Source organism: Amborella trichopoda, chromosome 5 (genome assembly GCF_054954075.1).
Source record: "Amborella trichopoda isolate Santa Cruz 75 chromosome 5, AtrichopodaSantaCruz75HAP2 v2.0, whole genome shotgun sequence".
NCBI classification, from domain to species: domain Eukaryota; kingdom Viridiplantae; phylum Streptophyta; class Magnoliopsida; order Amborellales; family Amborellaceae; genus Amborella; species Amborella trichopoda.
Genome location: NC_142340.1, coordinates 43,273,354 through 43,287,792, shown reverse-complemented (window position 1 = coordinate 43,287,792; position 14,439 = coordinate 43,273,354). Strand labels below are relative to the sequence as shown.

General features: G+C 36.9%; 1 protein-coding gene across 3 annotated transcripts; it reads left to right on the top strand.

The window, feature by feature from the left end:
- Nucleotides 1-1,319: 1,319 nt before the first annotated feature.
- LOC18434202 (uncharacterized) lies at nt 1,320-11,000 on the top strand. Of its 3 annotated transcripts, none has more exons than XM_088868086.1 (13): nt 1,320-1,515; nt 1,713-2,221; nt 3,378-3,441; nt 3,546-3,866; nt 4,467-4,591; nt 4,662-4,770; nt 5,817-5,962; nt 6,046-6,119; nt 6,260-6,377; nt 6,935-7,085; nt 7,877-7,940; nt 8,122-9,212; nt 10,461-11,000. In XM_088868086.1, the coding sequence occupies exons 2-13, from the start codon at nt 1,734-1,736 to the stop codon at nt 10,536-10,538; spliced, it is 2,829 nt and encodes a 942-aa protein (XP_088724212.1). In that variant the 5' UTR covers nt 1,320-1,515; nt 1,713-1,733; the 3' UTR covers nt 10,539-11,000. The 3 variants fall into 3 exon arrangements, with proteins under 3 accessions (XP_088724212.1, XP_088724214.1, XP_088724213.1); XM_088868087.1 differs by having other exon boundaries at nt 1,408-1,496; XM_088868088.1 differs by lacking the exon at nt 6,046-6,119 and having other exon boundaries at nt 1,323-1,515.
- Nucleotides 11,001-14,439: the final 3,439 nt, after the last annotated feature.

The window sequence follows — 14,439 nt, the reverse complement described above, 5'->3', positions numbered from 1 at the left end:
GTACAATACAGATTCAGTAAAACACCTATTAGAGGAGTGAGTGGTGAGTGAATTCAAGTGGAAGATTAAAAAAAGCAAAGGGTAGATTCAAAAGGACAGTGTTAGAAGTAGTGAGAAAAAATATGGGGACTTATGACTTCAATTAAAGTTTGACCATTGATAGAGTAGAATATCGGATTAAGATTCGTGTAGCCAATCTCAATTGGTTGAAAAAAGGTTTTGATGATGATATGATACAAATATTGATAATAGTTTTTAAATTTCAACAAGAAAAAAAAGGAATATAGAGGTGAATTTTCCTAAAACAGATCCATAAAATGCCTCATCTAAAAAACTAAAATTGTGGATCCTAATTGATAACTAGATTGGAGGACACATTTATAAATTAGGTGAACGGGGTAACGGTTGAATGTTTTCAAGACTTGAATTTGGTTAGTCCTAGCTTTTGCATTTATTTTTGGAGAATTTTATTGAGTGATGCAAAAAACAAGAAATTATAATGGCATTCAAGAAGCTAGCAAATAAAGGGGCCTCAAATACTACGGGTCTTACGACAATTTGCTACAAATAATTGTTTCGGTATCAGCATACATTTAGCAGTACAACGTCTCAAGTTTGATTTCCAATGCCAAATTTTGGGGATCTCATGTCTTTCACCCATAAACTAACCTCGACGGAAAATAAAAAAAATATAAGTTGCGCTCTCTACATCATCATCTAAGCATCGACAACATAAATCTTGTTATGCTATTCCACTCCATATACCAAGATTTATGGTACGGGTGCAGAAAAAATTTTCTATACTGCCACACAACCCTCCTTCCTTACTCATACAGGCTTGGGACTACATGTTTGAAAATAAATAATATCTCAAAATTGAATAAAGGCCATCCAATTTTTTTTAAAAAAAATCTAAGTATTAGACAACTCAAAAGTCTTCGTTTTTTTTTATTTTATTTTTCTGAAAATAATCACCTAGTCATTCTTGAGCATGGCCCCCAAAATTTCAGGTTGAAAATAAACCTCCCAAACATGTTTATTGCCCAATGGAGTAATTGTGGGAGCACAGTAAACACGCTACTAAAACACAGTGGCTGAAAACTTACATGAAAATTGCAAAGTGGGACCAATTTCCACCTGGCCGCACCGTTTAGAATATGGGTGGATCATTTTGGAAATATTATATTTGGTATGCACTGATAATGGAAAACCAAAATTTGAAAACCTCCCGCCTTTTCACTCGATGCTGCAAAGATGTAAGCAATGCTCGTTCAGTTCTCTGCGTCTATAAAAGGGTGGTCTCCACCGCCATTCAGACCATTTGATTTCCCAGAGGCTCAGAACCTAAGACCAGCTCCTTCCTCGAAAACACTCTGAAACCCTAGATCTTCGTCAAACCCTAGCTTTTATTGAAGAAAAATGGCATTGATAGGAATGACATGCCCTAATTTTCCTCTGTTGCTTTGGTGCCGTAGCTGATCGGTGGACTTGTTCCGGTTCTATTGAAAAAACCGAGTTATTTCTTTCATCAGATGTTTCTTAAAACTTAAACCGCAAAAATCTTGCTTTTTCACTGCGGAATTTTTATAATTAGGCTCTTTTTGCTTTGATATGTTCCCGAGTCATCCATCTTAGCGAAATTTTCAGAAACAATCTTCCTCCTGTATTACTTTTCATGCTTTGCTTTTGATTTTCTTTGATAAAATTTGCAGGATCTTGAATCGGGACAAGAGATGGAGCTTCTCCAACTTCCATCAACATCTGATACGGTCTTCTTCAAGAATCAGAGAAACGAAGGTTTAATTGACAAATTCGATGTTTTGGAGGAGAATACTCAAGATGACAACAATAATGATCTTGAGAATAGCATCATTCAATTGATATGGAAAGATGATAATACCAGGCTCGTTTCTTTAATGAAAGAAATCGGGAAAATCTCAGATACAGGAAATGAAGGAGCAGAGAAGATCGATGCATGGAGTCTCGTAGTTGTTACTTGCAGCCTTGACTCTGTATTGTGTTTGAGCGCCATAATCGAAGGCGAAACTGGAAGTCCCGTCAAGATCAATAAACTTGACAAGACAGGGAAAACGCCTCTCCATTATGCGGCTCAAATGCATTCCTCAAGGTGCGTCAACTTCTTACTTCACAAGCACGCTTCTACTGATCAGCGATCAAAAGAGGGCCTCAAAGCTCTGGAGCTCGCACTGCATAGCAGAAGGTTCGTTCTTTGGAAATTCGTTTTGTGGAAGCTTACGGAGCTTCCCTCAGATTCTCGAAAATGGCAAAGGTTTCGGTGCCCTATGGCTTGTAAAGTTAGATCAAAGTTTTCGATATGCTCTCTCTCTCTCTCTCTCTCACGCACACAGACTCGCTCACTCTCCCTCTATACTGAGTTTAAATCGTCCATTCTTGTGTTTGTTCTCTCTCTACACGTGATGTCAAATCGTCCATCCTTGTGTTCTATCTCTCTCTGTTTCCACATCCTTGTGTTCTCTCTCTCTCTACAAAGGTCAAGTCGTCATATCCTTATGATTTTGATCTATTTCTCTGTGTTAATTTTAAAGTTTGCGATCCGTATGTTTTTTCCTCCCTCTTTCTATAGTGCTTGCTCCGTTGCTGTGCAAGGTTCATTTTCTGGAAGTTACGGAACTTCTTTCATAGTCTCAAAAATTACAAAGCAGCAAAGGTTTCAGTCTTTCAGTGGTCTATCGCTCGAAAAATGAGGTCCATGTTTTCAATATGCTCTCTCTCTCTCTCTCTTATAGTTCAAATCGTCCATCCTTATGTTTGTGACTTACTCTCTCTCTACGTGACAGTTGATTCTCGTGTTTTCTCTCTCTACACCTTGTGTTCCCTCCTTCTCTCTCCTCTCTCTAGAAAGCTCAAGTCCTCAAATCCTTGTGTTTTTTATCTCTCTTAAGCTTAAATGGAAGTCTGGGATCCGTACGTTTCCCCCTCTCTCTCTCTCTCTCTCTCTGGTGCTTGCTCTGTTTCTGTGCAAGCTTTGTTACATGGAAGTTACGGAATCCACTCGGATCTCAAAAAGTACAAAGGTTTCAGTGGTCTATCGCTTCTAAAGTTTGGTCAAAAGATTTCCATACGCTCTTCTCTCTATTGAGGTCAAATCGTCCATCTTATATCGACTTCCTCTCTCTGTGTACGTGATGTCAAATCATCCATCCTCGTTTTCTCTCTCTGTTTCTTTTTTTTTAAGATTGTTCTCTCGCCCCTATGGTTGTCAAATCCTTAATTTTCGATACCCTTTCTCTCTTCACTGATGTCAAATCGTCGATCCCCTCTCTGTCTCTCTACTAAGGTCAAGTCCTCAAATCCTCATGTTTTCTCTCTCTCTCTCTCTGCCCCCGCTGAACCAGGATGCATGTCAACTGGACTGTAGACGAGGACGTGCAGCAGCTCTTATTCCTCCTAAGCAACAAGGTATCCCAAGATTTCAGCTTTGTTTCTCAGGAAAACCGCTCATTTACCTGATCTTATCTGGCCGCTCGCCAAAAGTCCTGATTTCTTGAATGGCTCATTCTTAGGACCTGAGTTCTCTACAACCGCTGGTTTCGAGAACTAAAAACGTCGAAGAGATCGCATACAGGAACGCCATGGATGGGAATATTGTGGCCCTCGCCGCGTTGCTTTTCGTAGGAAGCGAGTCTCTGGTATCAGCAAAGATCGCAACGGGAGACGAAAGGGAAGCGAGTCTATATGAGTCTATTGTAAAGCGGACGGTTTCGTTTGCTGCTAGTGGAGATGAGAAGAGGGAAGTGTTGGTCAAAGAGATAGAGCTACTTCACTTGTTTGACGCTCATTTTCACAGATTCACACGCGTTGCTCCGCTTATCCGTGCTTCAGAGGTTTGCTCTAGACTTTCCTATGTTTTTTTTTTTTTTATATTTTGCTTGCTTAATCAATAAAACAATGAGAATGAGAGCGATCAATATAAGATTACAGCGGAGCATTGGGTCGTATAAAAATAAAAAATTAAAAAAAAATAAAAGTAATTTAAAATAACATAAACTAAAATAACTAATAGAAATAAAGCCAAAGATGAAAAACTACATAAAAGTAAATCATTTTTATTATTCCTTGTATATTTCTGTAAAATAAAAAAAGAAGAAAAAAAATGAAGACCATGTAATAAAGGAAAATTTCAAAACTGTGACAAAAAACATATAAAAACACACTTTTAAATCATATATTAGTTATTTTTTTGAGATCGACTCGGCAGAAAAAACTTCACACTCATTTCTCATTTTGAACCTAAAACAGAGGAAATCTAAGAAGCATTTCCTCTATTACATAGTACCTGTACATCGGTTGCCTATATTGCACAACAGCTATATGGTTCAATCTGTGTGTAAAACACAACCCGTGGGTGATAGTACTTTCTTGAGAGAGAAACAGTAACAATACCCTCACGAAAAAATTGCCGGATTCTTGTATTGTGTTTTTAGGCTGGTGATGCGACGGTAGTGAAACTTATCCTTCAAACAAAATGTGACGTCAACGAGACGGACGTTGACGGAAACTCGGCTCTCCATTGGTGCCTTCGTGCGAGCTGGAATTCACATGACACTAGGTACGAATCAACGGCCTTGATATTTTCGTATCTGTTGGATTCTACAATCTCAACCGTTGGATGATCTCAGTGTCCTAGGCTTGTTACTGAAGGACGGTGCACGAGTAAGCGTGAGGAACCGTTTGGGGTTGACTCCCCTCCACGTGGCAGCCGCCCATGGCCATTTTCATGCCTTGCAGGTATGCTCACAAAGCCACCAAGAAATTCTTTCGTTTGCATTTTTTTAAAGAAATTTAGACCTAACTAAATATACTTTATTTTTTGAAGAAAGTCTATCAAATAGTACTTTCCAACTTGAAATCGTGTGTTCTTTTAAGGGAAATTTGAAATAAACCAGAGGATAAGTTGATAAATTATTCATCTCTCATAGATATTGTGTTCTTTTATGGGAAATTTGAAATAAACCCAAGGATAAGTTGTTAAATTATTCATCTCTCACAGATATTGTGCTAATTTTTTTATTCAATTTAGAGTAATTTACATACGGACTCTAAAATGTTTTCTAAAATATGAAATGTTCAATTTATAGTTAGAAGTTACAAAGCAGCTCAGTCAACCTAGGCTCTTTTATTTTTTTAAAAAGTTACCCCTCGGTCAAAAGGCATCCTCAAACCAAATTTTAATTTACTATTTTTAGTTTTTCCATTAGTAGGCACTACCCTAAAGCTTGGGTCACTACCCAACTAATGAAAAAAAAAAAAATCAGACTAAGGATTCCATCCTCAAAGCAAGGCCAATTTTGAAAAAAAAAAAAAAAAAAACAAGTTGACCGACTTTCTTTGTAATTTTTGCCTATAGAGTGTTTAAAAAAAAATTAAGGTTTGTATGTAAATCACTCTTTAATTTAGTAATTTAAACCTTTTCAACTATTCCAACTATATAGGCATGTATATTTTGATTATTACGTCAAAATTAAACATTAAATAGTTAATCTCTTGAATGTACATGCGAGCCAATACCCGAAATGTCCACCTATGTATCTTGAAGCTTTTTTTCTCTCTAAGTTGATTGCCAATGTACTAAGTTGCATTGCTGGAAAGTGGAAACAGTTTTCATTCATAACCAAGGCGCATATAGTTTTCAGTTTGGAATAGTAGGAGAGTGTTAAATATTAAGTAGTTAATAAATGAGATGTATTTTGATAAAGGTCCCTATATTTAAAAGCTGATTATCTTTAAAGCTAGTTGAAATTTCTAATGACTTATTTTTTTACGGGCTTTTCCAGCTTCTCTTGAGTAGGGATCCTGATGGTGTCGATCTCGCCTCAGAAACGAGAGAGACACCGCTTTTTTACGCCGTTAAGAACGACTACATGGACTGTGCTCAGCTCCTTCTGCGCTATGGTGCCAATCGCCAAGCCTTCAACCTACGGTACACGTCCTCTAACTCACCAAACCGCCATTTTCTTCGGGGCAATTATCTCAGCCAAAGCAAACCCAATTACTTCTTTGCAGGAAACAGAGGCCAATAGATTTGGCCACTTCTGAGGACATGCGCTACATGCTCAGCCAGATGAGCTTTTATAGCTGTACTCTAACCCGTCCTTAAAATATATACGTTTCAAGGAAAACTAGAAGTACACTATGCACCACCGGTGTATAGTGTATACTTCCACTGAAATGAAATAACAACGTGATTGTATTGTAATAGCCTCACCCTTGTGTGCAGGGAACCCAAACGCAACGCACATTGTCGATGCCATGCCTGGGCTTGGGAACGAGAGTTGCAGCCCTGAAGCGGATGAAATGCTCACCAGCTTGGAAGATGAGTGCGAAAATAGCAAAAGGTATGACTAGTTAAGACTTAAGGATGCATGTTCGAATTAGAGTGAATTTATGTATGGACCTAAAAATTTTATGTAAAATACAAAGTGATCGTCTTATACGTGGAAATTGTAAAAAAAATCGGTCAACCCAATTTTTTTTTTAATGTTTTTTTCAAATTTACCTTTCGATCAACCTAAATTTTATTTTCTTTTAAAGTTTTTCTTTTTAGTTTTTTTCGTTAGGATAGTGCCCTATGCTTTAAGGCATTCTCTAAATAACAAAAATAAAAAATAAAAATAAAATTGAAAAAAAATAAATCCAAATTCAAGTTGACTGAAAGGTAATTTTTTTTTTAAAAAAAATAAGTTGACTTACTTTTTTTTTTTTTTTTTTTAAATTTCCACGGTATTTTTATATTTTACCTAAAATTTTAAAATCGGTTCAGAACCTGAAAAGTGGGGGATTTGCTATCCGTAATTTTTCACATTGTCGTAGTGTTATTCTAACGATTTGGGTTCGGGTAACTAGCGGTTTTCTGACATGATGTGGGCTTCTCTATCTTGGGGAGTAAATACAGGTCTTCCCCTATTATGAAAACCGAGATTTGTAGGTACTTCGAAGCGCCGGGTGGGTGCGTGAGAGGGGATAGGTGCTTCTACGCGCACGGTGCCGATGGGCTTAGACGAGCCAAGGGTGTTCCTTGGACTGGCGAATACTGCTTTAGCAAGGTAAATGGACGCTTAGATAATAAAGAAAAGGTGAGGCTTGTAAAAGGCCCCAACTTGATACTAATGATGCAAGGCCGCACCTCAAAATCATGCAAAAAAAATAAATTTCAGTGTTGGAAAGTACTCATGATAGCATAAAAATATATTCTCACCGTTAATTATGAAATTTCAAAGCCCCAAAAATGATATAGATCAAGTAGATAAATAAACAGTTAAAAATTATGAAAAACCTTTTTTGACATGTTTTTGAGGTGGGCTTAATTAAATTTTATAAAGTTGACACCGCTTGTATAAATATTAATAAATGTTTTCATAGAGAAAAGGGGCTGTTTTCAAAATTGTTAGGGCGTATTTGGAAAATGAAATCAATTTCTAAGAGGGAAAGATTATAGAGATCAGTTTAATACATAAAAAAAAAGTATAAAAATCTTATTTACGTTTTCTGAATGAAAACAAGAGCCTAAAAACTTAAAGAATAATACAGATTAGCATTATTACAAAGTTACAAATTTTCCTTATGTTTGTTGCTTATATTTCCATAATATTGGACTAAAGTTTTCTAGTTTGCTTGCCCATTTAATCTTATATCCATGACGTTATCCATGCAAAACCTTGCCAACGGACGTAAAACGATCAGCACTTTCTGCGAAACTCATCAATGGATGGAAAAAGATGTCTCAATGGTTTTTATAGAAATTGGTCGTAGTTAATATCATTAATACATGCCCAAAAATGGGAATTCCCCACCTGCCCAAGCATTTTTATGATCCCTTTTACTTCCGATCGTGCAGCGCGCTGTGGACAATCTCAGCCGCAAGATCTTCATAGGGGGCCTCCATCCATCCATTGATTCAGGTAAACAAACAAACACGAAACTCCAAAAACTCAATAATGAGAAACTTCACCTTAATTTCTCTCACCAACATTTCCCAAAATAAAAAAAACCCTCAGAAATCTTTTTTTTTTTTTTTTTTGAGAAAAGTTGACTTAAAAAACCGCAGAAATTTCACCGCATTTTGGTCTGTGTTCTCTCCAGACCACCTGAGAGACTTCTTCGAGGCCAACTTCGGCCCAGTGGAGGACGCCACTGTCATCAATAGGCGGGCCGGAGCCCTCGTCCAGTCTCGGGGCTTTGGGTTCGTAACGTTCGAGCGTGAGGACTCGGTCGCGGCTGCAGTCGAAGCCCAATTTGTGACCATCTGGGGCAAGAAGGTCGAGATAAAGAGCGCAATTTCCAAGCCCAATCCAGTGGCGATCGCCTCCTCTGAGCCCTGGCCGCTGCCATCCCTCGATGAGGCCACCCCTATTGCCAACCATGACCACTTTGAGGTTCCATGGCTGCGCAAGTTCAAAAAATGGTTTCCTGAGTTCTTAGAGCAGATGGCAAAGCGGAATGGGGGTGAGTGGTACCCACTTTCTTCTCTTAAGGGGGACTTCAGAGCTGCCTGTAGGCTCGAGCTCAACCACGAGTCGCTTGGGTATCTGAAGCTTAGCGACTTCATGAGGTCCATGCCTGGTATTTGTGGAATGAAGATTGTGCCGATAGGCAGGGGCCTGGCCACACACATGGTGCTCTACCCCTTGGGTAAGGGGCAGAGGCAGGATAGGCAGGACCAGCAGCTAATGCATACTGATGAATCCTCATGGCCCTCCCTCGATGCAGGGCCTGCACACCTTATGGGGAGAGCCCTCTCTGCTGCAGCACTTGACCGCTCATACGCCGATGTTGCTGGTCGGCGAGACGTGATCAAGCGGCCGGTTGGGTACGAGCGAATGAAGGTCCTGTCATATGCCGATGTTGCAGGGAGGGCAGTGAGCAAGACGCCTATGGGTTATGAGCTCTCGAATGTCCAGTCATATGCCGATGTAGCAGTCCATAGAGGGGAGGGGAAGAGGGCAGCATGGGACTCGGCACATCGGTTGCAGCTCGATGTGGAGGAGGCCGGTTCGATTCCAGGGGGTACGCCTAGGATTGCAACACAGGGGATGATGGGGCAGGAGGGGTTCGAGAAGAGGTTTGTGTCATTCTTGGAGTACGAGGGGTGGTCGCTTTTCACGCCATGGTACAGAGAGCCCAAGGAGTTAATCTCGGCTTGCCAGGCTACCAAGGAGTTCTCTTACTTCACGGTGAGATAGAAGAACAGAAAAAAATATTTACGCTTTTCCAGCTTTTACCATGATTCGGATCGGAGTAGGACTTGGGTTCTCTCTCTCGCAGTGTGCATGTGAATTTAGCCTCTGTATCCTTCATATTTGCTCCGTGCTTCTCTCTTCCCCCACCTCATCTTTCGATTTAGCTTATAGCCTCTATCTCTCTCTCTCGTCCACACTGATTTTGCCAATGTAACCTCTCTCTATCTCTCTCCCTTTCTTTCTCGTGAGGTTCAGATGAAAAATGTTCATAGTATTGGCCCTTGACTCTCTCTCTTCTTAGACCCTGTTTAGAAATTGTTCGTAGTGTTGGCCGCTCTTGACTCTCTCTCTCTCGTTAGACACTCTTTAGAAATTGTTCATACTTCATAGTGCTGGCCCTTGACTCTCTCCTCCCCACCCACTTCTTCTCCGTTGCCCTGTTTTTTTCTACTCCTTACGCCTCTCTCTCTCTCTCTCTTATAGACCTTTTTTTCTTCTCTCATGCCCCATCTCGGCCAATACCCTACTGCAACTAGAGTCAGATACATGATTTTTGCTTTCATTAGGGGCAGAAAGCAGAAATCATAATTTTGAAAGTGATTTAGGTAGGGACCTTAAGTAAAATACAATGATATGATTATCAGTGGAAGAGTATTGATATTATGGGACAAGTGGAAATTATAAATAAGGCCGGTTAATCTATTTTTTTTTTTCAAAATTGTCTTTTTTTATTTTTTCTTTAGTAAGACAGTGCCCAAAGGTTTTTTTTAAAAAAAACTAAAAAAATAAAAAATAGGGTTCATTGGGGAGCAATGTTGAAAAAAAAAAAAATGAATTGACTGACCTTTTTTTTTTTTTTAATTCTGCTTATAAGTGATTTATTTCTTATTTTACCAAAAATTTTAGGATACGTATGTAAATCACTCTATTTTTGACAAGTGGTATCCCATTCGGTCAACTTGTGCAGGATAACACTGTGTATTGAGAATAATAGACCCCCAATAGAGGCTTTCCGCAATAACACATGGATATTTTCTATAGACAGATTAAATTTTGAGTTTCTAAACTGACTTTCCTACAATTCGAACTGCTCTATTATTTTTCCATATTGTCCCAAAAAACTTAATATTCTTTTGGACTTATGAGAAATTTTATTACTATAAAGCAAAACAGATTGTCCACTAATTAAGACGTTACACTTATGGATTCTTAATTTCATTTATGTGGTTTGTGCCTCTGCAGAAGCAACTGGTCCCTGATGAGAATGGGCGTCTCAGGTGGGAAGATGTGCAGGACAAAGGAGCCGGGCCTGGGCTCTAAAAGTTTCAGCGGATAATTTTACCCAAGAAGAAGAAAGAAAAAGAAAAAAGCTTAGCGGATAATAAGAGCACAAAGAGGGGTTTGTGACACCCATATATCTCATTCCCTCCTAATTTTGGTGTCCAAACATGTGCCCTGGTAGTAGAGGGGGGAATTTTGGTATCATATTAATAATAAGTATATGATTCCTTTAATCGTGGGGGGTGTGGTTTGATACCATAGTAAGTAATAATAATAACAAGTGTATAATTCCTTCCAATTTTGGTTTGCAATTGTTTTTTCAATTGTTAATTTCACACTCTCCTCTTCGGTCTCGTTTGGCTAATATGTGGGGAGAAACATTAGAAGAGTTACTTTTGGGAGTAGGCCATTTTACGTGGATTTAATACTACATGATATGTGAATAACACTCAAAGAAAAAGAAAAAAGATCATGATATTATGTGAAAGATGATTTCTAGTATGCTTTCTCTCCCTGTTCTAGAATTCGATCTTGTATGTTGGTTTTGTAGAATCTTTAGAAAGAGATTCATCACTCATGTTTTAGAAAATGGAAGAGATTTATAATTAGGAAGGGCAATGAGGAGATTATCCTAAGGCATTTCATTCAAGGAAAAAGGTTTATATAAGGATGCAACCTTATAATCTGGAACTAAGGTGCACATAAAAAATCCATTGTAAATTACATGAAGTTGGAAAACCCTCCGATGATTATCTCAATATCAAGATGCATGAATAATAAAAAAATATATTTAGCGTCTAAAAAATAGTGTATCTTGCAACATGCTATCTGTACCATCCATTTTCAAGATTTTCACTTTTCTATAGATCTACTTGATTTGAGCCATTTTTGAAGTCTAAAATGTTGTAATTAGAGATGAAAGCGGATTCTCAACCCATCCAAAGAATTTGGTGAGATAACTCCCACTAAAGTAAGATTTATCTGTCCAAATGAGACTAAACCAAAAAAAAAGTGAAGATGAAGAGCTGAATTATATATATATATAGTTGTATAATCATATGATCCAACAACCTTCAAAGCATGTTATGACCATTTTGTTAGTACATTGGCATGCATGTACATATCGACAATGATATGCCATTTGGTTCCCATTTTGAGTGCCTTATTATTTTCCGTCTTTCATTTTGGCTAATTTAGGCAAAAAAATTTAAAAATAATAAAGAAAATTTACTTTATGTAAAAGATATGGTTACTGTGTATGGTTACTGTGCGGGCACGGGCCAGCTGCTGTTGAACTTATTTGGACGGTAAAGGTTAAAAGATAAGCTTTCAATCACCACCGTTCAACTAAGTGGCTGAACTTCATATGCCCGCTTATGAAATTTTTCCTTTTATAAATAAGATCCGAACCAAGTGGCGGGCTACACAAATGATTACAATCCAATACCTAAATCAAAACTAAGCACTCATTAACTATAGTTAATAAATGATTCTCTTTCAAAAAGAATTTTCACTTTACCCATGCTTAATTACCTAATGTAGTTTTAGATGAAAAAGTTACTACACGGTAAAAAAAAAGTATCAAGTGTCCAAAATATTGAGTACCATATGAAAATAACCATATGTATGAGTACCCTAATTTTTTCTAATTAAAAAGTTTGAGTACATCCAATAATTGTTACATCTAGAATTTATTAGTCACTTCATTGAGAGATAATCTGAGAGGAAATATAAAGTAAAATAGGACATCAATCCCGCTTATACTTTTCTGTTTTTTTTAAGATAATTTAATGGGAAAGAGAGGCCCAATCTTATTTTTTCGAGAGTTAGCTTTTAAAAAGTATTAATGAAATGGAGTTAGTGGTGAAAACGATGAAGCAGTGATTACGGTGTGAGGTGGTTCTTTTCCTATCCCGCTTACCCTGTTGGCGTAAATCATTGTGAGTACGATTACTTTCATTTATTTATTTATTTGAACGGTAAAACCACTTGTTCTCAAGTTCAATCAAATCACCTTTCATGTAATAATGAAGCAGAACGAGCACCGGAATGCGAGGCTACAGCGAAAGAAGAATTTGCAAACGTCATAAAGAATTTACGTACTTCGTTAGATATTCCATACGGAAAATTATAGAGGTCTCTAATTTGTATTTTCAAGATATTCTCTCTAAATATTTTTTATACCACACTTTTATCCTCAATAATATTTTTCTATGTAACCACCCCCAAATAAAAAGAATTAATATTTTTAATCAAAATACTCGCCATTTTAACTTATGTTTTCAAAACATGATGTCCAATATGTGTCGGTTTGGTACAAAAATGTGTCGGACCGGCACAAGTTGAATATCAAGCCGGTGTGACACAAAAAATGCCGGACCATCTTCGTAAATGTTGTGCCAGACTGGCTTAGTGAGAGAAAGCTGGAAATGTGGCCAAAAAAAATAAAAAAGATTATTTTGATCCCAAAAAGGTTACCTTTTTTTATTTCGGGAGGTCTGAAAAAATAAAAAAAAATATTGAAGTTAATAGTATGGTATCAAAGTGTTGGGGCCGAATCAAAAGGCGTACGTCTAGAAAGTACAAATCAGCGGATATCTATAATTTTTCCTATTCTATAAACCAATTATTTCAAAACTAGCAAGTCGACTGGGAACCCACCGAGTCAACTAGGGACCGGCAAGGTTCTGGGACGAGTCTCACCCGGACTTCAAAGAAAACCAGAAAACTATGTAATTTAACAGCCAAAATTTGATTTTTAGGTCTACATTTGTATTTTCATTTAAAATCAATGACTGCCACTGCTATTTAACCCCCAATATCAATCGTTTTTGTCCAAAACTAGATTATTTGGATCAAAATAATATTTGATCGTTTTTATCCAATTCTAGATTATTTGAATCGAAATGATATTTTAATGAGGTTTTCTCATCCAAATCTCTTAATTCTTCATCCCAAAATTCCAATGCTCCTTTCTTCCAATTTCTCACTTAATTCTTGACAAAAAACTTGAAATTTGTTTCCAAGTATTTGCGGATAAGCTCTCTATCAAACCCCTATACCAACTTGCAGTATCAAAAATCAAAATAAGAGAATTGGCTTTTCAAATTTTGGGGGGTTTTTTGAACCCCAAATAAAAAATCTTTGATTTCTCTGCCTTTTTTTTTTGCCAAATTCATTTAAATATGTCCCAAAATGTTCCCATTACATTGCTCTACGAAATCCCTAACAAATTTTCTTGGATCAAAAAACAAAATATAGAATCTATAATTTTTTTTAAACCATTTTTTCCACCTTTTTCTTTCAATTTTTTTTTTTTAGTTTATATTTTTATTTTTATTTATGCTTCCAATCGTATGAAATCAAATTATTTATTTCGACTTAATACATTTTTGTCTTTTTCCTTGTGTTGTTTTTTATGTTCTTTTGTTTTTTAATATAAACTCTTGTTATTATCTCCAAAATATATGTTGAAATTTAATAGGGAAACTGTTATTGAAACATAACTACCCAACATCAATTTCCGTAGTATAATGGTCATTTCCTTATGGTTTGCATAAGGTTGCAACCTTAAACAATCCAAATAAGGTGCACCACCAAATTTTATTTAAAGTTGCAATGTTGGTGTCTAAAATTCTTAGGATGGCCGGAGAATCTATTTTTATCTCTGATTATAAAATTTTAAAACTCCAAAAATGGTTCAAATCAAACAGATCTATAAACACATCAAAATATTGAAATAGATTCCAAATAATTTATTGTAAAATGACTCTTTTAAGACTTGAAATCTCTTTTTTCTCTCTATATCTATACATCTCAAAATCGAGATGATCAATTCAATATTTTTTCAATATCAAAACAATCTTTACCAAAGGATTTTAGAGGTGCCTTAATTCTACATATTAAGGTGTGAACCTTATATAAACTTTTTCCTTTCTTC